Raw genomic sequence first — 24,651 nt, forward strand, 5'->3', positions numbered from 1 at the left:
GAGATGTGCTCTATTATGTACTCATGTTAATGAGTGGTTTGACATGCCTCTATACATTATTCATAAAGTCTTGACTGAGGATAGTTGCAATTGGAATCACATATCAAGTGTTTCCTACTTCTTTCTAATAATAAAGTTTCCCTCTCACCATTGAGCTTTACAAAAAAAATAATAATAATAAAATGAAAAAAAATAAAACAAGAGAATGTAAACAAGAAAATTGAAAACTCTGGAGACGGGGCCTAATATTTATGGTAATATGACCTTTAGTTAATACAAGAACAGAGCTCAAACAAGAGTCCTAATTCATGGACTTGAACAACATCCAAGAAATATGGAAGATAAGCCTAACTTCTGTGATGTGAAGAACTTATATCAATACTACAAGTCTAGAACAGAGCCAAAACAGGAGACCAAATTCATGCTTCTTTTCATGATTAGCTACAAAGGCACAATGGAACTCAAGTAGAAGCATTATGAACTGGTACCAGTACTACCTCACGGAGGGAGTAAGCCTAAAAACCGAATTGTCAGCCATTAATGCATTGGAATTATTGAATCCAGTTACATGGCTACGATTTGTTTGAGCACATTCTGTTGCCAAACACTCCTTCAAATCCACCACTACTTGGCTCATGCTTGGCCTCTTGATGGCATTTATGGATACACATGCCATTGCTATTTCCAAAGCTTTCCAGACGGAGTTGGTATTGAAATTTCCCTCTAACCTAGGATCGACGATGCTGTTAATGTCTCCATTTGCAAGCATGAGACCAACCCATTGACTTATGTGAATTCTCTCATGCGTCCTCGTTAAAACGGGTCTGCTTGTGATAATCTCCAACAGCACAACCCCAAAGCTATAAACGTCACTTTTCTCATTTAACCTGTTTGATAGGTAGAACCTGCAAGCCAAACCATACATGGAACTCATCAGATCACATTTTCTTTCCTAATTCTTCTTGCTGTTTTAGTTAATTTGTGTTTGCTTCCAAGACTTGTTGTGAATTGAAGTACTAGTAAAGATGATAACGGGAAAATTACAAGTGTGAAATACTTACTCAGGATCAAGGTAGCCAGGAGTGCCAGCAAGAAGGCTGGATGAACAAGCACTACTACAAAAAAGGAAAACCACGACGGGAATTCACCGTCGTGTATTCTGTTTTCAAATCGTCGTGGAATCCACCGACATCTTTTCCATAACAAAACCACGACGGTGAATAACCGTCGTTGTTAAAACAAAAAACGTCATCAAAAAATAAAAACCGACGTCTTTGTGCTGCAAAAAGACATAAAAAACAGTCGAGGATGAGAATAGACGACCAACTCCAACAAAAAAAACGTCGTTAAAAAGGAAACATATGACAAATATAAATACGACGTCTTTACAATCATAATAGACGACGTTATTGACACCTACTACGTCACAACATTTCCCACAACCGTCGTAAAATAAATTTTCCACTTCGATTTTTTATGAATTATGACGTGGAAATAGATGTCAGGTTCATTAATTACGACGTATGTATTTACTTAGACGACGTTGAAATGAATAAACAACGTCGGTTCCAAATAAATGAGAGCCGTATTACAGAATTTATACGTCATATTTTGAAAATAAACGACGTGGAAAAAATGATGGGGTCATTAATTACGACACAGTAATTTATAAGGACGACGTTGTCGTCTATATACAACGTCGGTACCATGAAAAAGACCGTCGTGTTTAATAATTTATACGTCTTCATTAAAAAAATTAACGTCGTCTAATTCATCTTAACGTCGACGAATTTAATGGACTTCAAATACCGTCGTGAATTCATCCTTTTCCACTTCGTTTATTAAAGAACTTACGACGTGGTAAATTCATGACGACGTCGTCTTTTGTAACGTTCAGGTTAAAATTCTCATCTTTTAGACGTCGGTATTATGGGATTGGAGTCGTGTTATTTTGAATTACATGGCGGTTCTTTATGCTTGTCCGACGTGTTATCCTGGATTACTGTTTCACAATAGCGTCGTGGTTCTTCATTGTTACTTTGCTTTAAGACGTCGGTAAATATATTGCGGTCGTTGAATGCTCCAAAACGTCGTTATTTATTAGAACAGACGTTTGTTTTTCACATTTTTATCAAAACCGTCGTGTTTTGTAATCTGGAACCAGTAATTTTTGTTCTGATTGTTTTGTGGCCAAAACCTGTATAATGAAAGTGAAGAAATCACATTACAATATATTACAAAATTAATGTCATACACTGCCAATTAAAAGCATCATTCAACCCATATATCTTCACACCCATCTCGAATATTTTGACTCCCTAACTCAACCACCACTTCATCAAATGTGTCAACATTTGGCATCCCCCTAGTAAATGGCTCACACTCAATTCTCACATCACCTAAGACATCATCACCAATAACATCATTATATTCTCTATTAGGCATTGATAACACTACCGACCAACCACGATGCATCGGGTCGTCAACAAAAAATACTTGTTTGACTTGAGAAGCCAAAACAAATTGGTCATTCCTATGTCCAATTTTACTCAAATCTACAAGGGTAAATCCAAGTTCGTCCACTACAAGACCAGAAGTATTATCAATCCAATCACACCTAAAGACTGGGATTGTAAACTTTTGGTAGTCAAGGTCCCAAATTTCTTGAATGACACCATAGAAACCCATATTTGAGAGAATTGGGTTTTTATCCTTGGCACTAGCAACTTGCATAGTATGTGCAAGTAAATAAACTCCACTATTTTGAGTTGTCCGCACATCATCTTGTGCCTTGATGTTGAATTTAATACCTTTAATGAGATAGCTCCTATATAATGGCACTGCCATGTTTGGACCAGCTGCTAGCCACCTTAAATTTTCTGATACGCCATGATTGTCTTCCTCATTAAGTTCACTTTGAACCTGCAAATTAATCATATAACTTCATTCAATCTAACATAGAAAGAAGAAAATTAAAAGTCCAATATGTTATTCAATAACATATACCTTGAAGCGTAGCCATTGAATGAAAGTGCTATTGTGCTTATCCTGCAGCCACTTTGTTCTCTTTCTAAATTTTGGATAAGTGGTCTGGATGTGAATCATATGTTGCCTACATGACACACAAAATTCAAGTATTACGGTCCCAAACATATAAGATAAACATAAGAAATAATTTAAAATGGAAACTTAAAGAATAAAACTCATACGTACTCGATATAAGGTAGGACTTCCTCCGTATTCTCCAAGACATATAGATGTGCTTGGTTCAACAGGTCCCGATCAACTACGCTCACTGTGCAACCTGATAATGGCTTTGAAACTCCCATCTTTTGGCTTGAAGGCACTCCAACTGTACTAACATCGATAAATGCTCGGTACAAAACTCTACAGCTTCTTCAGACTATATACCGCTCAGCAATGCAACCTTCGGGACGAGTACGATTCTGAACATACCCCTTTAGCACTTTCATATATCTTTCAAACGGATACATCCATCTAAAATATACTGGCCCACACAGACGAACTTCTCTGACAAGATGTACTACTAGATGAACCATGATATCAAAGAATGAAGGGGGAAAGTACTTCTTAAGCAAACACAAAGTAACTACTACATCTTCTTCCAACTTATCTAGCTTGGAAACATCAACAGTCTTTGCACATATAGCATTGAAGAAGAAGCACAAACGAGTTATTGCATACCTTGCAGGCTTCTCCAAAACAGAACGAATTGCCACAGGGAGCAATTGTTGCATTAAGGTATGACAATCATGTGATTTAAGGCCAAGAAGTCTTGAATCTTGTAAAGATACAAGATTTTTTATATTTGAAGAATAACCTTCAGGGACCTTCATACCATAGAAAGAATTGCAAACCTCTCTCTTCTCTGCTCTTGACAAATTCCAAGGCCCGGGAGGCAAACGAGTACGTCTTTCTCCATACTCGGGTTGCAAATCAGTTTTGACCCCCATGTTCAATAAATCTAATCGAGCAGCAATCCCATCTTTATTTTTTCCAGGGATCTCCAGCAATGTACCAATGATACTATCGCAAACATTCTTCTCAATGTGCATAACATCTAGGACATGCCTCACAGGAAGGTATTTCCAATACTCGAGATCAAAGAATATTGATTTCTTCTTCCAACAAACTCTGTCACCATCTTCAACCATATGCAGCACTTCTTCTCCGGTTAATGGCTCAGGAGGCGTGCCATATTCAGGTTTCCCATTAAAAGCTGCACGTTGCCTCCTATATGGATGATTGATCGGTAACCATTTTCTATGCCCAATGTAACAAATTTTGTGGCCATTTTTCAACCTGTGACTAGGTGTATCATCGCCGCATATTGGACAAGCTTTATATCCTTTAACAACACAACCAGATAAGTTTCCATAGGCGGGGAAATCATTAATTGTCCACATTAATGCAGCTCTGAGTGTAAAGTATTCTCCATTATGTGCATCATACACTCCTCCAATCCCATCCCACAAAGATTTTAAATCATCAATCAAAGGCTCCAAGTAGACGTCTATATCATTTCCGGGCTGTTTAGGACCGGAAATCAATAAGGTCAACATCATGAACTTTCGTTTCATGCACAGCCATGGAGGGAGATTATATGTAACTAAGATAACTGGCCAGCAACTATATCTGCTACTTAGAGAACTGTGGGGATTGAATCCATCAGATGATAGAGCCAATCTCAAGTTTCTCGGCTCATTACCAAACTCGGGCCATTTATCATCAAGAAGTTTCCAAGACGGGGAATCCGCTGGATGAGACATATAACCGTCAATTGATTTTCTAGCAGCATGCCAAGTCAAACTCTTAGCAGTCTCATGTGATCGAAACATCCTTTTAAACCTTGGAATTGGAGGAAAATACCACACCACCTTCGCTGGCACACCCTCTTTCAAGATTGAATCTTTGCCTTCCTTCCACCTTGAGATACCACAATTAGGACAATGAGTTAAATCCTCATACTCCTTCCTATACAAGATGCAATCATTGGGGCATGCGTGCATTTTCTCATAACTCAGCCCCAATGCACACAAAGTCTTTTTTGCCTCATACATAGAGGCCGGTATTGTATTTCCTTCTGGAAGCAAATCGCCTTGAAGTATCAATAATTCTGTAAAACAGCCATCACTCATCCCATATTTTGCCTTCAAATTATACAACTTCACTAATGCCGATAACTTCGTGTACTTTCTACAACCAGGGTATAATGGTTGATCTCCATCCCCAATCACATTGGCAAACTCATAAGGATCAGATCCAAAATCACCAAAATCATTATCATCCATCTCTATTTCTTCAGACACAAAACTGTACCTACTATGGTCATCATCTTCTTCAACATTTCTACTAGCATTAGTAGCTGCTTCCCAAGGTTCTCCGTGAAATGTCCAATTCTTATAGCTTTGGTCAACTCCATTAAAGTATAAGTGATCCCTTATAATTCCAACCCCAAACAATTTCAAATTAACACATTTAACACATGGACAACGGATATGTGTGGTAGTTAGAAGATTTTCTACAGAAAAGTTCAAAAATGCTTCCACCCCTAACTCTATGCCTTCGATCTTCTATCCGAGTGCATCCATGACTTATCCATCTCCGACACTATACCCTATTATATATAATAAAGTGAAAAGGAAAGCAATGACCATCACTATAGCAGATTATATAAAGTCTAATAGCAAGTAATATACAACATAGACGACGGTTTTTAAACAAAAACAGACGTATTTGACATATATAGACGACGGATTTTACGTCGTCTAATTATAACCACGACGGTAGTTACATAACACCGTCGTGTATAAGTAATAAAGCGACGGTTTAAAGTAAAAACCGTCGTCGTATAAAACGCGTCGATATCCAGTTTATTTTCAAGATCCGAAAACCCTATTAAGAACACAATATAGACATGAAACCAAGCAAGAAACCAACATATACTAAGCATGAAAACAATAAATCCATTCCCAATTCAACATAACAGAGAGTGATTAAAAGATCCGACAAAATGAAATCCATTCCCAATTCAACATAACAGAGAGTGATCAAGAAAACATTAAACAGAAAATCCATGAACCCTTTAACAACATTATTAACAGATCGCAAAACATATACCTAAAACCCTTTAACAAAACAACGTAATATATCATTCAATGAATTTACAAGGGGAAGAGAGGGTTTGTACTTACAGGTTGGCAGAGCTCACAGATTATGACCAAATTGGATTTGACACAGCCTGGCCCAACTTTGAATTAGAGATGAAGTGAGAGAGCGAAATGTTATGTTGCGCGAAATCTGACAATTTTAGGGTTCAGGGTTAGAAGTATAAAAATAAGAGCCAAATCTGAAAATTTTAGGTCCCGCGAATATTTTAAGAAAGCGCGCTTTTTAAAACATCGACCGAAAAAACACGCGTCGTTAAAATTTAACATTAAACATGACGCTAATTACATTAAGGACGTCGTGGTAAAACTATGTACCACGCAAAATCAAAAAAGGCGTTAAAACTATGAAAAACCACGGCGGGGTTAATTAACTACCGACGTAGTAAACAATAATAAACGACTCACGTGTAAACAAAACGTCGTTTAAAAGAGAAACGACGTCGGATTTTTCACCATACGACGTAAACTCCATATTCCACGACTCAATCACCGTCGTTAAAAGTAATACCCTAAACTTTAAAACCCTAAATTATATATTTGTAAAATTTAATTTTATAAAATTGTTTATGGTTTTACATCCTAAGAAATAACAAACATAAACCCTAAACCCCAAAAATTATACTTTAACCATAAACCCTAATAAATAACAACCTAATCCCCAAACCCTAGACCCTAAACCATCAAACTATGTAAGTGATGCTATGACTCATCAAAACAATTTTATTTAGGTTGGACATTTTAATCTTTTATTACACAAACTGCATTTTTTTGGGTTTTAGGGGGAAGAAAATATATCAATGACTTCATAGGAGTTGAAGTTGAATTTTTTGAATTTATTTTAAATTTATTTTTAAAATTTTGAATTAAAAATAATAAAATATTCTTATGTCAACAACAAACCACGGCGGGGTTAATTAACTACCGACGTTGTAAACAATAATAAACGACTCACGTGTAAACAAAACGTCGTTTAAAAGAGAAACAACGTCGGATTTTTCACCATACGACGTAAACTCAATATTCCACGACTCAATCACCGTCGTTAAAAGTAATACCCTAAACTTTAAAACCCTAAATTATATATTTGTAAAATTTAATTTTATAAAATTGTTTATGGTTTTACATCCTAAGAAATAACAAACATAAACCCTAAACCCCAAAAATTATACTTTAACCATAAACCCTAATAAATAACAACCCTAATCCCCAAACCCTAGACCCTAAACCATCAAACTATGTAAGTGATGCTATGACTCATCAAAACAATTTTATTTAGGTTGGACATTTTAATCTTTTATTACACAAACTGCATTTTTTTGGGTTTTAGGGGGAAGAAAATATATCAATGACTTCATAGGAGTTGAAGTTGAATTTTTTGAATTTATTTTAAATTTATTTTTAAAATTTTGAATTAAAAATAATAAAATATTCTTATATCAACAACAAACCACGACGTTGTAAATAATAATAAACGACTCACATGTAAAAAGGACGTCGTTGAAAAGAGAAACCATGGCGGATGTTTCACCATCAGACGTAAAATACATATTCAACGACCTAATCACCGTCGTTATAAGGTATTAACCTAAACCCTAATAAACGACTTACTTGTTCAAAAGCACGTCGTTTAAAAGCGAAACCATGGCGAAATTGTCATCAAAACGACGTCTTATGTACGCCCCATCACGTCTAAATATCATTTTACGTCGGTTTTTACATAATTATGTCGTTGGAAAGTTATTACACGTCGGTTACGCAATTTGTTTTTTCTTTTATATTATGAAAACCTCAACAAATTTTCAGGGAAAAAAAGGATGTATATTATAAACAAAATTTGGACATTATATATTATAGAAAAAATTATATATTATATAAAAATATCAAGTGTTCCAACAATCATCTAATCCATATGAAGGCAAACAAACTCTGCCCATTCTTTCCTGACTTCATCAATGGCTGCTTGGGGTATGGCGCTTGATCTTTTCCCTTGGCAAACTGCAATCCATAAACAATGATTATTAAGCTTTACAAAATAAAAGAAATTCAGACACAGACGACGTTTTTTCATAACCGACGTAGTATATCGATTCAACGACGGTAATTTTAAATGACCGTCGTTGATAATACAAAAAACCACAAAAAATGTTTCTGAAAATTTTATTCTTACCTTCTTCTCAAACTCCAAGGAAGGATCCATGATGATGTCCCTCATGAAGCGCATCACATAATACCCGCATTCGACACTTCTGGGTTGCTTTGGTGTGCCTGGCGAGTTTTCCAGATTGGTGCTTTACGGCCTGGTCGCCTATGTGGGAATTATAAATTTTTAAAGCACTGTTCACGATGTTTTTGCCCTCCTCATCAACCACACGATTTCCAGGCAGAGGATCCAGAAAATAGACGGTTTCCCTCTTTGCCCTCACAATCAGCAAGACCCAATGACGGCTGCACAAAAATAAAATAAAAAACGACGGTTAATATAAAAAGTCAGCACCAGAGGGAAAACGACGTTTATTTATAAAAACCGACGTATTATATAGTTTCACACGACGTAATAACTTAATCATCGACGTCATTATAAATTTATCACGACGATAATTAACTACCGACGTGGTTAGTTGTTTCAAACGACTCAATAAATAAATAACCGACGTGGTTAGATGTTTCAAGCGACACAGAATTAGTTAAACAGTTTTATAAGTGGTCAATTAGTGAAAATCATACAAACAAAATCCTTTTAAGGAGACTAACCCTGGATTGTAAGGCATCATGAAAATCTGTTCACCATCTGTTTTTGAAGTCGATTGGCTACAATTCGTGATCATCGATTAGTGACCCAGCGTTGGCACTAACTTGAGCAGGGTCGATAAAGCCAACCATGCTGCACATATTTGCTTCTCTCAAAACATCATATAAGCACCTAAATATATAAAACAAACGACGGTTATTTATACACAAACGACGTATTATACAATTTCACACGACGAAATGAAATAGAAACAGACGTGATAACAAATTTATCACGACGGTAGAAAAAGAACGACGTGGTTAGTGGTTTAAAACGACGTAATAATTAAACAACCGACGTCTTATGATATAATGTTTGATATTTGATTAGGACAAACCTCATATATACTGCAACCACAGTAGCCCCAATTTCTTCCATGCCTGCAAACTGTGTAATATCTTCATGCAAGACGAAGGTACTTCGATCTGCACCAAACACCTCCTTCTCAATGTTGAAGGTCATGATCTTCTCCTGAGGCTTTAGTGTCGTTTCCACATAACGACAAAGGGACTGTAAGGAAGATGGCACCTCCACATTCGAATAATCAACTACTTCAGTACCCTGTTTAAAGAAATAAAGCAAAATAAAATGACGTGGTAATTCATTAAAAACGACGGTTTAAATTAAAAAACGTCGTCTTATTATAATTTAAACGACGATAATTAAATACCGTCGTTTTATATAACTATCGACGTCGTAGAAAATAAATTCCGACGTCTAATGTGAAAACAAACGACGGTTTAAAGAAAAATATCGACGTCTGAAATGTGAAAAACAAATTAAAAAGGCAAAGTTATGAGAATATACCTCCTCGTCATGCTTTTCTTCTTCTTGTTTTTCTTCTTTCTTCTCTTCATCATTTGTTTCTTCCTTTTGTCCTTCATCTTTTTTCTCTTTTTTTTCTTCCTTCTTCCCTTCATCTTTGTTTTCTCCTTTCTTCTCTTCATCTTGATTATCTAAAGCCCCAGATTTCTGTTTTAAATAATAAAGAAATATATATATATATAAGACAGATTGTACAGAGAGTAAAAAAATTAAACCAAAACGTCGTGGTAAGGCATAACCTAAGACGGTATGTAAGAATTATGGACGTCTTAAAATTATTAAACGATGGTAAATAATAAACGTCGTGGTAATTGTATATTACGTCGTTAAGGACTAAAACCGTCGTCTAAAAACCACAAAGTACGACGTCTAGTGGCGTGTAAAACAAGTAAACTAAATACGACGTGATATTTAAATAAACACGACGGGTTATTTATAAAATCGTCGTGGTATGGTTTTAAAACGACGGGTTTATTCATAATAACGACGTCTAATGTAAAAAAAAAACAGAGAATTCAAAGTTCAGTTATGTTACCGTTTCTTCCTGCTGCTCCCCATTTTTGGCAGTATCATCCTCTAAATGTTGGGATCTCCCTTCAGCCCCAGAACAGCTTGCTTTATCAGACATTGGATTTATGGGACTTTGCTGTAGACCTTGGTTTTGAGAGGGGCTAGTTTTCGGTTTAAGCATGCTTGGATCAAAATTGGGGATGAGGTGGGAAAGCTGACTTAGTAAATGTTCCCTCTCAGCCTCTACTAATTGTTTGGTTCTAGCTTCCATCTTCTTAGTCTCCTCTTGAAGGACAAGTCTTACACTTTCCTTCAATTGATCAGCAAACTTTACCCTCTGTGGTCTAGGTAAATTGAAGAATTGCCTAGGGGAAATCCCAGCACCTACCCCTCTTACTCTCCCTGGATGCTCGGGACCCAAAGCCAAGGTCAAGACATCATTACTGCCAGTTACACTCAGACTGCCTTCAGCCACTTGTTTTTGCAATTCATCCTAAAACAAAGACATACAAAAAAGTCAGCACAAGAAAACACACGACGGTTATTTATAAACAAACGACGCAGTATATAATTTCACACGACGCACCAAAATAGAACTCGACGTTATAATATATTTATAACGACGTTAATTAAAACCGACGTGGTTAGATGTTTAAAACGACGCAATAAATAAACCACCGACGTCTTTTTCTGTAATTACAGAAAACAGAGTTGTGATTCCAGATTTAGATCTTTCACGACGTTTTGAAAACATTTCGACGTAGTAATAACATTAAAACGACGAAAAAATTAACCACCGACGTCTTATCTATACTTACAGAAAACGAGTTGTGATTCCAGTTTTAGATCTTTCACGACGTTTTTTAAAATATTTCGACGTAGTAAAATCATTGACACGACGAAAAAATATAACATTAGACGTAATAAGAATTATATATACACAGTTTAATAAAATTTTAAAACAGAGTGTGTAGGCTTACAATTAATTTTGCTTTCTCTGCCACCTTTGGATCTGGGATGTTACCATGTTTGTCCTGTCTAGCTTTCTTCCATAAGGTAGATCGATCAATTTCTACCCTAGGCATGGTTTCCTCCAATTGATCCTCCAAACCAGCATATCCTTTTCGAGACAATCGATGATTGTACTCAAGTTTCTCCCTAATCTGTGAATGTTGAGAATGCACAGACTCAAATTCTTTGGATAACCTTGAAGCTACAAAGGCATCCCATTCTGCTTTCTCTATGAATTTATATACTTCAGGGGGTTGGCTTAATTTCTCCCTCTCCTTGATGTATGGAAGGATATAATGCCTCGTCAGTGTAGACTTGAAATCCTTCCATTTCTTGGCAGCAGAAGATAACACCGAGCTCTTGCCCCCTTGACCTACCACAAAAGCCATGTCAACGGCTTCCCAAATCTGCTCCTTTATATCATTGGGGATTTCAGCCCATTTCTTGTCCACAAGTGGGACTCTGGAGCGTGCCAACACACCAATGTAGGACTGCATCTCAGTATGTGCAGGGCCACATCCTTTCCCCCTTTTATTGTACTCAACAACTGGCTTGATTTTCTGCAATTTTCTCTTCACAACACGAGGCATTGTGCTCATACCTCGACCTGACTTTGAATCCTCAGAAATTGTTGTCGGGCTGCTTGGTTCTGTCTCAGCAGATGAAACAAACTTCATCTTCTTCAAGGGCTTGTCTTGAGGAGTTACCATTCCAAGCTCCTTACCTCCATTTTTTTTGGAGCCAGAGTACTTACTTTGGTCTTGAGAAACCATGGTTACAGAATAAACAAACCTGCAAGTGAAAATATTTCGGGAAAAAATTAGAACACAAACGACGATTATTTATAAACTACGACGTATGATAAGATTTTACACGACGTAATAACATAACATCAGACGTAATAAATGTTTAAAGAAGAACAATACAAATGTTTAAACAACGACGAAACAATATTAAATAAGACGTAATAAGAACTTATTACGGCGATATTTACACGACGTCGTGATATTCATATTAACACGACGTAAATATTAATATACCGTCGTGTTATGGATATTCACACGACGTGAATAATAAGCTACCGTCGTATTTATAAGAAACCAAAAACATTTTTCTTTCTCTGTGAATGTTTGATTGCAGGTTTAATTTCTCTGAAACATGGTTTTTGTTTTTCCTAATTTGATAAAATACAAAGAAAAAAAGCTTTGGCATCTTTTTATAGACGACGGTATCTTAAAACAACGTCGTGGTATGAACATTCACACGGCGTCAATAATAAGATACCGTCGTCTATATAAGATACCAAACCCTACTTTCTTTCTCTCTGTATTTTATCAAATTAGGAAAAACGAAAACCATGGTTCAGAGAAATCAAACCTGCAACTAAACAAGCAAATAAAAATTTGACCATCTGTTTAAAAACAACTTAGATCAATTTTAAGACGACGCTAGGACGACTGACGAACCGTCGTGGTCTACATATTTAACCACGCAAATACAAAGCTACCGTCGTCTTATTTAGTTGAATTAGTTGTGTTCAAAGTTGAAACTTTCCCTCTCTTTCTGTGTATTTTATCAAACTTGAAAGAGTAAAAATGATTTTCGCCAGAAAAAAGGTAAAAAGATTTTCAAAACAAAAACAGTATGAGCATGCAAAATAGCAACAAAAATAGTGAGAAATGAAAGCTTACCTTTTGCGTGCAATGAAAGCTTTCTCTCGGATTTTGGTGTTTAAGTTCAGAGGCGACGACGAAGACAAGAGGAAGACGATGAGATACTCTGACAGTGCTCGACAAGGAAAAAGACGAAAAGTTTTCTCTGGGAGATTGAAATTTTTTCTCGGGTTTGGAAACAGTGCATGTGTAAGTCAGGTAGACGAAAAGTTGTATATGTATACAAACCGTTTCATAGTAATAAGACGGCGGTTTACATATAACGACGACGTATTAATAGACAAACTACGACGTTAATTTGAACTTATGACGTGGTACATAATACGACAGTAGTGTTGTAGGTACCGCCGTAGTAAACTCCTAAATAAAAGTCGATAACTCAATATCTCGCGTCATGGTAGAAATATTTAACACGACGGTTGTTTTAAATTTACGACGTTTATTTTTATAATATACGTCGTTTTATTGTAATATACCGACGTGGATAACACTAAACTAAAACGACGTATTATTTTTTCACGACGTGGATTCGTTTTTACACGTCGTTATGTGTAATATAACCGACGTGGATTTTATTTTTTTATTATAAATATAATTTTTTCTCCTTTTTCTTATAGTTTATTTTTCAAAAACAGTGCCTTATACATATAGTTTTTTTTCCCGAGGAAATTAATGTTCTAGAATATATAAAGTTTCTTTTCTAGGTGACTGATTTAAATCAAATAAAAATATAAAACAACGACTGTTTTTGTTATACCGTCGTTGTTTCTTGTCGTCTTAAGTAAGAAGAAAACGACGTAATGTATTTGTTACCGACGAGGATTATTTTTGTTAAACGTCGTTATGTGTAATATAACCGACGTGGATTTGGTTTTTTAATTATAAATAGGGTTTTTTTCCACGGGTTCTTTCAGTTTTAGTATTCGATTAGGGTTTCAACTTCTTCTTGCCCCTTTCTCTGTCTCACCTCATCTCTTGGGAGGCAATTGTTTGAATGTTGGTTATCTGTGGCTGATTGCAAATCACCAATTTTCAATAAATTGTCTCGCTGATTGCAAATCTGTGGCTGCCGTCGTGAAGTTTTAGGAGGCAATTGTTTGGATGTGAATGTGTGTGTGCGTTTGTGTAGATACACAAACGCACACGCATCATTCACTTCCAAAAAATTGTCTCTCTGATTGCAAATCTGAGGCTGCCGTCGTCAAATTTCAGATGCAATTTTTTGGATGTTAATGTGTATGTGCGTTTGTGTATCTCAAAGACACAAATACACATACATCATTAACCTCTAAAATATTGTCTTCTGGTAAGATGATGATGAGCAACAGAGTTCCATCTTGTAAGATTTCCTAACCCTTGTGATCTCAGAATAATATTATGTCGGCGGTTTTCTATATAAACCGTCATGGTTATTTTAATTCTTGTCGTTAAGTAGATCTACCGACGTAGGATAACAAAATCCAAGAAATAAATTGTTAAAAACAATTCTTATTCAGACGACGGTTTAAATATAATGTATGACGTATAAAGTGGACAAATACGACGTTAAATTATATAATACGTCGTTATATGAAAACCCCAACTTGGTAAGAATTAAAGATGTCGTCGTAGAAATACGAGAAAGACGTCGTTATATTTACCTTTGCCGTAGTTGTACATTAATTTAATACGGCGGTATTTTGTATTTTACCGCCGTGGATTTATTTGTAATTATACGGCGCCTTATACGAAAACTTGGTCGTGTTAATTTCGGGTAAAAACGACGGCTTTTTTTGAAACCGTCGTCTTTACTTTCTACGTCGGTCGGTTCATAACTTCCGCCGTTATTTGTTGGCTTCGATTTTACCTCTTGAAAATCCTATTTCAATAAGACGTCGGTTTTTAAATTAAGTACGTCGTGTTTTATGAACAGCCATTTGAAACTCCATTTTTTAGTTGTCTAATGTGTTATTACACGGCGGTTTTATAAAACCGTCGTCTTTTAAAAAACAACGACGGTTTTCACTTAGACCGTCGTGTTTTTCTAGTCGTCTTTTTCACTTTTTGTAGTAGTGAAGTTCCATCATTTGTAGGGAAATTTCTAGACAGTCCAAAATCAGATATTTTGGCTTGGAAATTTTCATTCAGCAAGATGTTTGTTGATTTCACATCTCTGTGCATTATAGGCGGCTTACAACCACAATGCAGATACTCCAATCCTGCATTTTAAAATTCTTGCATCGCTCACACAAAACTTCAAACAAATAAAAGAGATTCTTGCTAAAAAAAAGGATCATGAAAATCATTTTATTAGTTGCAGACCTTGTGCAGCATCTGTTGCTATTCGAAGTCTATCTTCCCAAGTCAAGATACTTGATCTGCTATCTGCATCCATAAGAAGAACAGAAGAACAAAGGAGCTCCAATCATATGGTGGTGCAAGAATTAAGTTACAGAGTTCCCAAATATTTGGAAGTACTACTTGCAGTCAAACCTGAAAGATGGTTCAATAAGTTCCCATTGGCCATATACTCGTAGACAAGCCCTACATTGGTTTCGTCATTGCAATATCCGACAAGGCTTGTCAAGTTTTTATGATGAACTCTCATAAGAAGATTAACCTGCAGTTTAAGAGGCCACAAATAAACACATGTCAATTCATTACATAAGATTGAGCTCAATACTTTGTGTTAGCTTATTTGATTTGACAAACATTGCCTCTGCACGAAATTGTTGGAACCCTTGAATAGATGATTCTGAAAGCATCTTTATAGCTACTTGAGTATGTTCCATGTAGCCATGATAAACCGTTCCAAATCCACCTTTGCCAAGAACCCTCTCAAAGTTCTTTGTCATCATTAGTATCTCAGAATACGTAAACTGTCGCTTTGTTGATTCTAATGACCCACACATGTCACGGTATTCATTCTATTCAAAACCGACGGTGATTGCTACATGAAAGCTGAAGATGAATAAGAGATTAGTGTCAGGTAATTGCAGAAAAGCAGCAACTGGCCAGTAGGTACTTATATAGGATAATGAAAATACACAGAACGATTAGCAAACAGGTCATATGATATTTTAGGTCAATATGTAGATACACAGAAGATTAGACACAGAGATTAGCATTGAAACTTTCTTCCCCATCATCAATCATGTAACTTGTGTTGGGTTTCCAAAACTGTGATAATTCATCTTTTTCACTATGGTAAATTTCAGGGGCCTTCTGTTTGCATAATTGATTGAATGCTCTATAGTGGAAATTTATCCACTTCTTATTTTACTATTCAGATTGGGCCAATTATATGATGAGGTATACGGCATGGTGCATTTGTACTTAGTGATTCGGGTAATTCAACATTTCCACATCTTGTTGTGATGGTTTGGTGAACATTTAGAATGTTCTTTTCTTTTAAGGGATTTGTATGGTTTTCATGGTTTGAGGTACACACATGTTCAGAAAGAACCCTCAATCGACAATGTGCTAATTTTCAAGGATCATATAAAAAGAAATGCTCATTTTCAGATATCTGAAATGTTATGTTTCGACAGCGGATCATTATCACACATTTGGACATTATTTTGACTAATCAATGATCTTAATTTACGGTTTGCAAATATTACATGCTGGATTGTTGGAAGAGAGAAAAATGTTAGAGTTTTAGGATCTTAGAATATGATTTGGAGATAAGAGAGAAGAGAGAGAGTCTGATGAAATCCAAGGCTGCTCTGCTATACGTGTAGCAGAGAGAACATTCTCATTACTCAGTGTTCAGTACAATATATCACACTCTTGGTGTGAGAAGAATATAGTCGTTAGCACAGTACCAGCTGGATGCAATTCATCTAAGCAATCTCAGCCATTCACTATCTAACCAATGAAGCTATGACACCTGGACTAAGTATAAAGAAATACAACTAAGCTGAAAACAAAACTCCTAATCCTGAAATCAACTTAAGCACTTATAATTCAACACTCCCCTTTAAGTCTTGAGGTGATTTCACTCCAAGCATGCCTCTGAGATAATTGAATCTGTCTTTGGCCAGAGGTTTGGTAAAAATGTCAGCCAATTGTTCGTTTGTAGGACAGTATTCCAAATTGATTACTCCTTCTTGCAATGCATCCTTGATGAAGTGATACCTCCTGTCAATATGCTTTGTCTTCTGGTGGAATACAGGGTTTTTAGTGATTGCAATTGCTGATATATTATCACAATGCAATGGAGTAGCTTCAGTTTGAAGCTCTCCAAAGTCTTCTAGCACAAAACGGAGCCAAATAGCTTGAGTAGTAGCCTCAGCTGCACTGATATACTCAGAGCAGATGCAACACAGTTCTGTTTTACTGAGGCCCAAGAAAATACTCCACTTTCAAAACTAAAAGCATACCCTGATGTGCTCTTGCAATCACCAACTGATCCTCCCCAATCACTGTCACAGTAACCAACTAGAATTGATCTTTTGCCTTTCACATATTCAAGACCATAGTCCAGAGTTCCTTTGATGTATCTCAAAACTCTTTTAGCTGTTCCATAGTGTCTATTTGTAGGACAGTGCATGAATCTAGCTAGCAAGCTTGAGGCATACATAATGTCTGGTCTTGTAGCAGTTAAGTACAATAAGCTACCAACAATGCTTCTGTATTGTTCTTCATTTGCAGCTCCACTCCCATCATCCTTAGCTAGTTTCTCAGTGGCAACAAGAGGTGTTGTCACAGATTTGCACTCAGTCAAACCAAACTTGCTCAACAAGGTGCTAGCATATTTCTTTTGATGTAGAAATATACTAGACACAGTCTGCACAACTCCCATGCCGAGGAAATGGTGAAGTAAACCCAAATCAGTCATCTCATACTTAGCCATCATGTCTTCTTTGAATTCAGCCAACAATGCTTGACTGCTCCCTGTGTATACTATGTCATCTACATAGATAGACACAATTAGAATCTCCTTATCTCCCCTCACTTTGGTATACAAAGTTGCTTCACTTAAGCTTTTCACAAAACCACAGTGAGTGAAGTAGCTGTCTATCTCTCCATACCAAGCCCTTGGGGCTTGCTTCAGACCATAAAGAGCTTTATGCAGACGATAAACTTTGTCTTCTTTGCCTTTAATTACAAAACCTTCAGGCTGACTGACATAAACTTCCTCTTGCAGCACACCATTAAGGAAAGCAGACTTCACATCAAGCTGGAACAATTTCCAATCCTTTTGAGCAGCTAGAGCAACAAGAGTTCTAATGGTGTCCAATCTGGCTACAGGTGCATAAGTCTCATTATAATCCAGTCTGGGCTTCTGAGCATACCCCTTAGCCACTAATCTTGCTTTATTCTTTTGCACAGAGCCATCCAAATTCAGCTTTGTCTTGTACACCCACTTAACTCCAATCACTGGTTTTTCAGTTGGTCTATTTACCAATTCCCATGTTTCATTTTTTTCAATCATCTGCAGTTCATCTTCCATAGCCTTAAGCCAAGATTCATCCTGGAGTTGATGAAGTGCTCTCTTGCATATCCAAAGTTTGAGGTGTACCAGTAGAGTTCTCATTAGAACTGTCAGTTTTCAAATCCAAGTCTACTTGGTCTTCAATTGAGTATGATGTCATAACTGAACCATCTTTGTTTGTCCAATGCCAAGCTTTTTCTTCATCAAATGTCACATCCCTTGACAGTAAAAGCTTGTTAGAAATAGGATCAAAAACTCTATATCCTTTTTCACAAGTTGCATATCCCACAAACACTCCCTTTGTACTCTTAGGTTCCAGCTTGTGTCTCAATTCAGTTGGCACATGAACATAACACAGAGAACCAAACACTTTCAAGTGTGCAATTCCAGGCTTCCTTCCACTATATGCTTCGAATGGAGTAATGTTGTTGAGAGCTTTGGTAGGACATCTGTTCAGCAAATAGACAGCTGTATGGACAGCTTCTGTCCATAGGAAATAAGGGCATTCCCTTCTCATGTAACATTGATTTTGCCATCTCAATGACAGTTCTATTCTTCCTCTCAACTACTCCATTCTGCTGAGGAGTATAGGCCATTGTAAGCTGCCTTTGAATGCCATTAGCTTCACAGAACTCCAAAAAATCAGTAGACATAAACTCTCCACCCCTGTCACTTCTTATGCATTTCACCTTGTGTCCAGTTTGTAATTCAGTCATGGACTTGAACTTCTTGAAACAATAGAAGGCTTCTGACTTGTTTCTCAAGAAATATACCCAAGTCATTCTTGTGAAATCATCTATAATCAGCATGAAATATCTGTTCCTTGCAACAGACTCATTTCTCATGGGACCACAGAGATCCACATGTACTAGCTCTAGTACTTTGCTTGCTCTTTGTGCTTGATCTTTTGGAAAAACATTTCTGTGCTGTTTTCCAAATTGGCACCCTTCACACACACCACTTTGTTCTTCCAATTGTGGTAAACTATGTACCATTTCTTTATCCCTTAGCTGCTTCAATCCTCCAAAATTCAGATGACCAAGTCTCTTGTGCCAAATCCATGGGGATTGAAGAAAACTAGTCTTCATTAGTAACTGTTTTTCAGCTAGAAAAGAGACAGGATAGCATCTGTTACTCTTCATTTCCACCTTTGTGATGAGGTAATCCATGGATGGACTATCAAATATCCTGCACATTCCTTCTCCAAACACCAGACAATACCCATGTTCATCTATCTGCCCAACACTTAGCAGATTTTCTTTCAATCCTGGCAGGTACATAACTTCTCTGATGTATTTCCGCCCTTTGCTGTATCAATACTCAGTGAACCAATACCAGCTACACTCACTAGTGCACCAGTTGGCATTTGTACTTTCCCAGCTACATTAGTTCTCACATCAGCCATTAATTCTAAATTTCCTGTCATATGATTGCTGCAGCCACTGTCAATATACCATTCATTGGCTTTGATCTCAGTGGTTGAGCAATTTGCATAAAACAGATTTCCTGTTACCTCCATTTGATTTACACAATTAGCCTTCTGCACATTTTTGCTCACTGTACAGTCCCTAGCAAGATGTCCAAATCTGTCACAGTTATAGCATTTTGGTTTTCCCTTATACCTGCACTCACCAAAGTGATGCTTTGAACACACCTTGCATTGAGGCTTCGTGTTTTCCTGATTTGAGAACTGAGTTGAAGTGTGGTTCTGTGCAGAATAATTATTCTGCTGTGACTTGTCTTTTGCCTCCCATGACTTCCCTTTAGAATTCCAGCTTTTCTGTGACTTAGATGAACCAGACTGAGAAGTGTTTTTGTTCTGACCCTTTGCACTCACAGTGAATGAGGCAAATGCCTTCTCAGCTGTATCAACACTATGCATTTCAAGCCGTTGCTCCTGACTCTTCAAAATTGCAATTACTTCCTGCAAATCCACAGTTTCTAGTGTCTTTGTGTTTTCAATCACAATGCATATAGGATCATACTTCTTACTTAGACTAATTAACACCTTCTGAACCTGCCTCTCATTTGACAGAACTTCACCAAATGTTTTCATTTGGTTAATCAAATCAGTTAGTCTAGTAAGATATTCAGATAAGGTTTCACTATCACGCATCCTAGTGTATTCAAATTCACGTCTAAGATTTTGAAGCTTTACCGATCTAACATGCTCTCCACCATGATATTCTGAATATAGCAGATTCCAAGCCATCTTTGCAGAGTCAGCATTGGCAATTCTGGGAAAAATCTGATCAGAAACAGCATTTTGAATGATACCCAAGGCCTTCGCATCCTTCATGAGAATCGCAGCTGTTTTCTCATCAACTTCTTCTTCTGAACCATCCTCAGATTCCTGCTGCGTCTTTGAATCTGGGATTAAGAACCCCTTCTCTACCAAACCCCATAAACCATATGATCTGAAAATGGTTACCATTTTAATCCTCCAAAATTCATAGTTCTCACCTGAGAAAATGGGGATTCTAGCCTCTGAACTTCCAGATCCAGCCATTACGTATTTCAGAATCACCTGAAAACAAGATGTTTTCAGATTCGACCCTTGATCAAACTCAGTCAGCTTCGTGAGCTTAGAATGAGCACACCTTGATCGATTTTCTTCACAGAACAACGCCCAGCTTTTGGATGATGCAACCTGGCTCTGAGGCCATGTTAGAGTTTTAGGATCTTAGAATATGATTTGGAGATAAGAGAGAAGAGAGAGAGAGTCTGATGAAATCCAAGGCTGCTCTGCTATACGTGTAGCAAAGAGAACATTCTCATTACTCAGTGTTCAGTACAATATATCACACTCTTGGTGTGAGAAGAATATAGTCGTTAGCACAGTACCAGCTGGATGCAATTCATCTAAGCAATCTCAGCCATTCACTATCTAACCAATGAAGCTATGACACCTGGACTAAGTATAAAGAAATACAACTAAGCTGAAAACAAAACTCCTAATCCTGAAATCAACTTAATTATAATTCAACAAAAAATGTTTAGGTTTTGCATCAGCTGGTTATGAAACGTATGTAGTTAGACTAGCCCTCAGAACAAAAAACAAAAAGAATAAGAGACGAGTGAGTGAATACTTATGCTGACACAAATGAGCATGTATCTTATATAACGAAAACCTTCAGTCTTCATCATTTATCGCCGAAGAAATTACTTTAACAAATATTGGAAGTCTTACCCTCTTGCATATTCCTTTTGAGGGTCCACCACCAGATAGCTACTGCAACTAACAAGAGGATGGAAATTCCAGCGGTTGGCACTACTATGGGAATAATGAAATTGTGCTTCTTCTTTAATTTGCAAGAATCATGTGGAGATAGATGTGGATTATCGCACAAACTGAGATCAAATGGTTGGAAACTGCAGTTAGATTTTGATAAATTCTAATCACTGATTTTATAAAATATATGTTATATAACTCTCAATAATCAGATTCTAAGGAATACCTGATAATTATATAACTTTGGATTCTAAGGATAATAGAAAATTAAAAGGACAAACTACAAAAGACCAACCCAACTATTGGGTCATTTGGCCCCATTTTTAATGACATGGAACTCCAGATGGACAAACAAATAATAAAAAGATTCTTTACTTTTTAAAAATTGAAAAGAGAAAAGAAGACAAAAAATATCTTCCTTCCTCCTACCCAGCGACGCCATCAGCAACCCACCCCTTCCAACCACCACTGAAGCCACCCCGATGCAAACCCCACCCCACTCAAACCCCCACTACAGCAACCAAACAGCTTGGGTGGTATTTTCCGTGACTTTGACTATGTACTTGTAAATGTCCCCAAAGGTGTGTATATGAACTTGAAATGATCCTCTATATAGTTGGGGGGGTCTTTTTTGTAGTTTGTCCAAATTAAAATAGAAAAGACTCAATTTTAGGGTGAGCCAAACACTGAATTTGAAGGGCTTGATTTACTAAGAAAGGCATACCTTAATACTAGAAAACCATTATTCTTGCTTTCAATCAATCCTACCGGAACCGAGCCTGTGAACTTGTTTTTCTCCAAGTTTCTGCAAAAGATAAAATCTGTCACGGTGCTTTATAACAAATTAAGCATTTACGGTACTTTAGACACATAACCAAATAACTTACAGGACAGTCAAATTCTGGAATTTAGACAAAAATTCTGGAATTGGTCCCGTTAAGTTGTTGTTTGATAGATCCCTGAAATCATGAGCAGCTCAATTCATTTAAATTAAACTGATTGTCTACCTTCTCATTACATTGGTAAGTACTCGTTTAGCAAATTCAGTAAGACATATATACTTACAAAGACTGTATCATTGTGAGATTGGATATAGAAGCAGCTATCTCCCCTGTTAAGCTACTCGAGGACAAGTTCCTGATTGTATGTTTTGTAACTTCACTAGTGAAGACATGAGGTAGAATTAACTCAAATATCAGAAGAAGTTTGTTTGAAGTCACATATACTTACAAGGATATGATTCTTGGTAACTCAAATTCTTGGTAGTTACACTTTACTCCTTGCCAAACGTAATCTTGAGGGGCACATGGATCTCCTTGCCAATTTCTTTTAATATTATAAGTTGACTTGATCGATGCGATTGCGTCAACTAATATTTTCACACGCAAACAGAAGATTTCATCAGAAGAATTCATATGTACACTTCCATACTGGCAAGGTACTAAACGAGAGGAAGTCACTTGTGTAAGGAAGAACTAATTAGTTAGTGGTTACCATCTTCTTGGTTTGTTTCTGCTTCTCCGAACTGTTTAACCATATAAATCTCAATAGCATTGAGGATAGGTGGAAGGGTAGAGTTCTCAGCCTTGGTAATTGAAAAATTTACATCGCTTACATCAGTGCTCCAAGCGTTAGGGCTGTAAATGGTATCTATGTACAAGTATTGAGGAGCAAGTGGCCCATAAATGTTCTCTCCGTTCTTAAAAATGTATTGCCATCTAGATTGGTTGAGTTGGAGGCTTTCAACTTCTGCAAAGTACAGGTAATTTTGATATTGCGCATTTATGTCTGGCAACGAGAAATTAATACTCAAGGAATCACTTGGATTTTTTGGCGTTGAACCAGTACTCATAACCTCAGATGGTGGTTCGTCAGATTCAGATTTGATGGTGGATGAGGTGTTTAATTGTGTCCAATCATCGGAGTCATAGTTATCCCAGTATCGATCATGAATATCGAATGGATATCTAATCAAAGCCAAAGTTCCATCAGAATATAATCAAAATTAAAAGTTTCAAGGATTGCAAACACACACACATATGTGTGTGTGTGTGTGTGTGTGTGTGTGTGTATATATATATATATATGTGGAACTCATAGTTAGCTAGGAGACGACTCACCCGTATCCTGTCCCATCAGGTGTTTCGCCCGTGTCATATCGGGAGACAAGTGCCAATGACCCCATTGTCGTTTGATAAGTTGCATTAGGTAAAGGCCTGAGTCCCAGAGAAGATATGAATGGAACCCCAGAGCCTGTGTTCACCAAACAAACATGTATATAGTTTCGGAGTGGGACATATATGAGCTCTTTGTCCATGTTTGCATCGGAGGCACTTTCAAACCTAACCGTATCCCACAAATTAGGTCCAAGGTGCAGTTCAAATTCTGGTATCTTATCTTGGTCATCATAATTCCCATATAAGAAACTTGCTCGGATCAAATATTCGTTGCCGCGTGTAACATTTATCTTGTAGCAATTCCTGGCTCCTTCGGGGAAGCTCCTAACAGACCTGTATCGCTGTTGATACTCTCTGTAACTAGGTGATGTGGATTTACTTTCACCGGTGTCTATGAAGGTTGCATCGGAAATGTACTTAATGCCAGTGTCCGGTTCAGAATAACTTGAATCTGCCTGGAGGCCACAATCTATGCTAATGAATCCTGAGATATATTAAAACACATATATGTAAGAAATACAGGTATATATCTTAGCTATATATACTATGCTACCAAAATTAACGATTTGTTTTTTCTGGCTGCTGATATATTTACCTGATTGATTATCTTGGGAATGAACAAGCAGCATCAGATTAAGAGCGAAACCAGCAACCAGAAAGAGGAGTTGCTTGGACGTCCACGACATGACTACAAGGGAAGCAATAAAGACACAAACTTAAGTAAGTATTTTGTGTTGAATGGATATCATTTTATATATAAAAATAACATAAGTCAAGCCTACGCTTTTTGTCTCATGTCTCAAAGTCCATTTTTCAAGTGGTGTA

At 36.9% G+C, this 24,651-nt stretch overlaps 2 protein-coding genes across 2 annotated transcripts; both read right to left on the reverse strand.

Annotated features, from left to right (window-relative positions):
- Positions 1-220: 220 nt before the first annotated feature.
- On the reverse strand, positions 221-15,920 carry LOC103342880 (putative LRR receptor-like serine/threonine-protein kinase At1g51880). Its single transcript, XM_089050619.1, has 6 exons — positions 15,695-15,920; positions 15,471-15,597; positions 15,300-15,362; positions 15,053-15,196; positions 1,062-1,107; positions 221-905 (listed from the first exon to the last, which is right to left on the reverse strand). Exons 1-6 carry the CDS (start codon positions 15,887-15,889, stop codon positions 494-496), a joined length of 987 nt encoding a protein of 328 aa, XP_088906745.1. The 5' UTR covers positions 15,890-15,920; the 3' UTR covers positions 221-493.
- A 5,631-nt stretch (positions 15,921-21,551) lies between these two features.
- Positions 21,552-24,560, reverse strand: LOC103342881 (putative LRR receptor-like serine/threonine-protein kinase At1g05700). The gene is made up of 8 exons (XM_016796885.2): positions 24,422-24,560; positions 23,770-24,310; positions 23,144-23,616; positions 22,880-23,018; positions 22,715-22,786; positions 22,537-22,608; positions 22,374-22,454; positions 21,552-21,768 (listed from the first exon to the last, which is right to left on the reverse strand). The coding sequence occupies exons 1-8, from the start codon at positions 24,510-24,512 to the stop codon at positions 21,585-21,587; spliced, it is 1,653 nt and encodes a 550-aa protein (XP_016652371.2). The 5' UTR covers positions 24,513-24,560; the 3' UTR covers positions 21,552-21,584.
- Positions 24,561-24,651: the final 91 nt, after the last annotated feature.

The sequence above is a fragment of the Prunus mume genome, linkage group LG4 (assembly GCF_029339155.1).
Source record: "Prunus mume cultivar Tortuosa linkage group LG4, ASM2933915v1, whole genome shotgun sequence".
NCBI lineage: Eukaryota > Viridiplantae > Streptophyta > Magnoliopsida > Rosales > Rosaceae > Prunus > Prunus mume.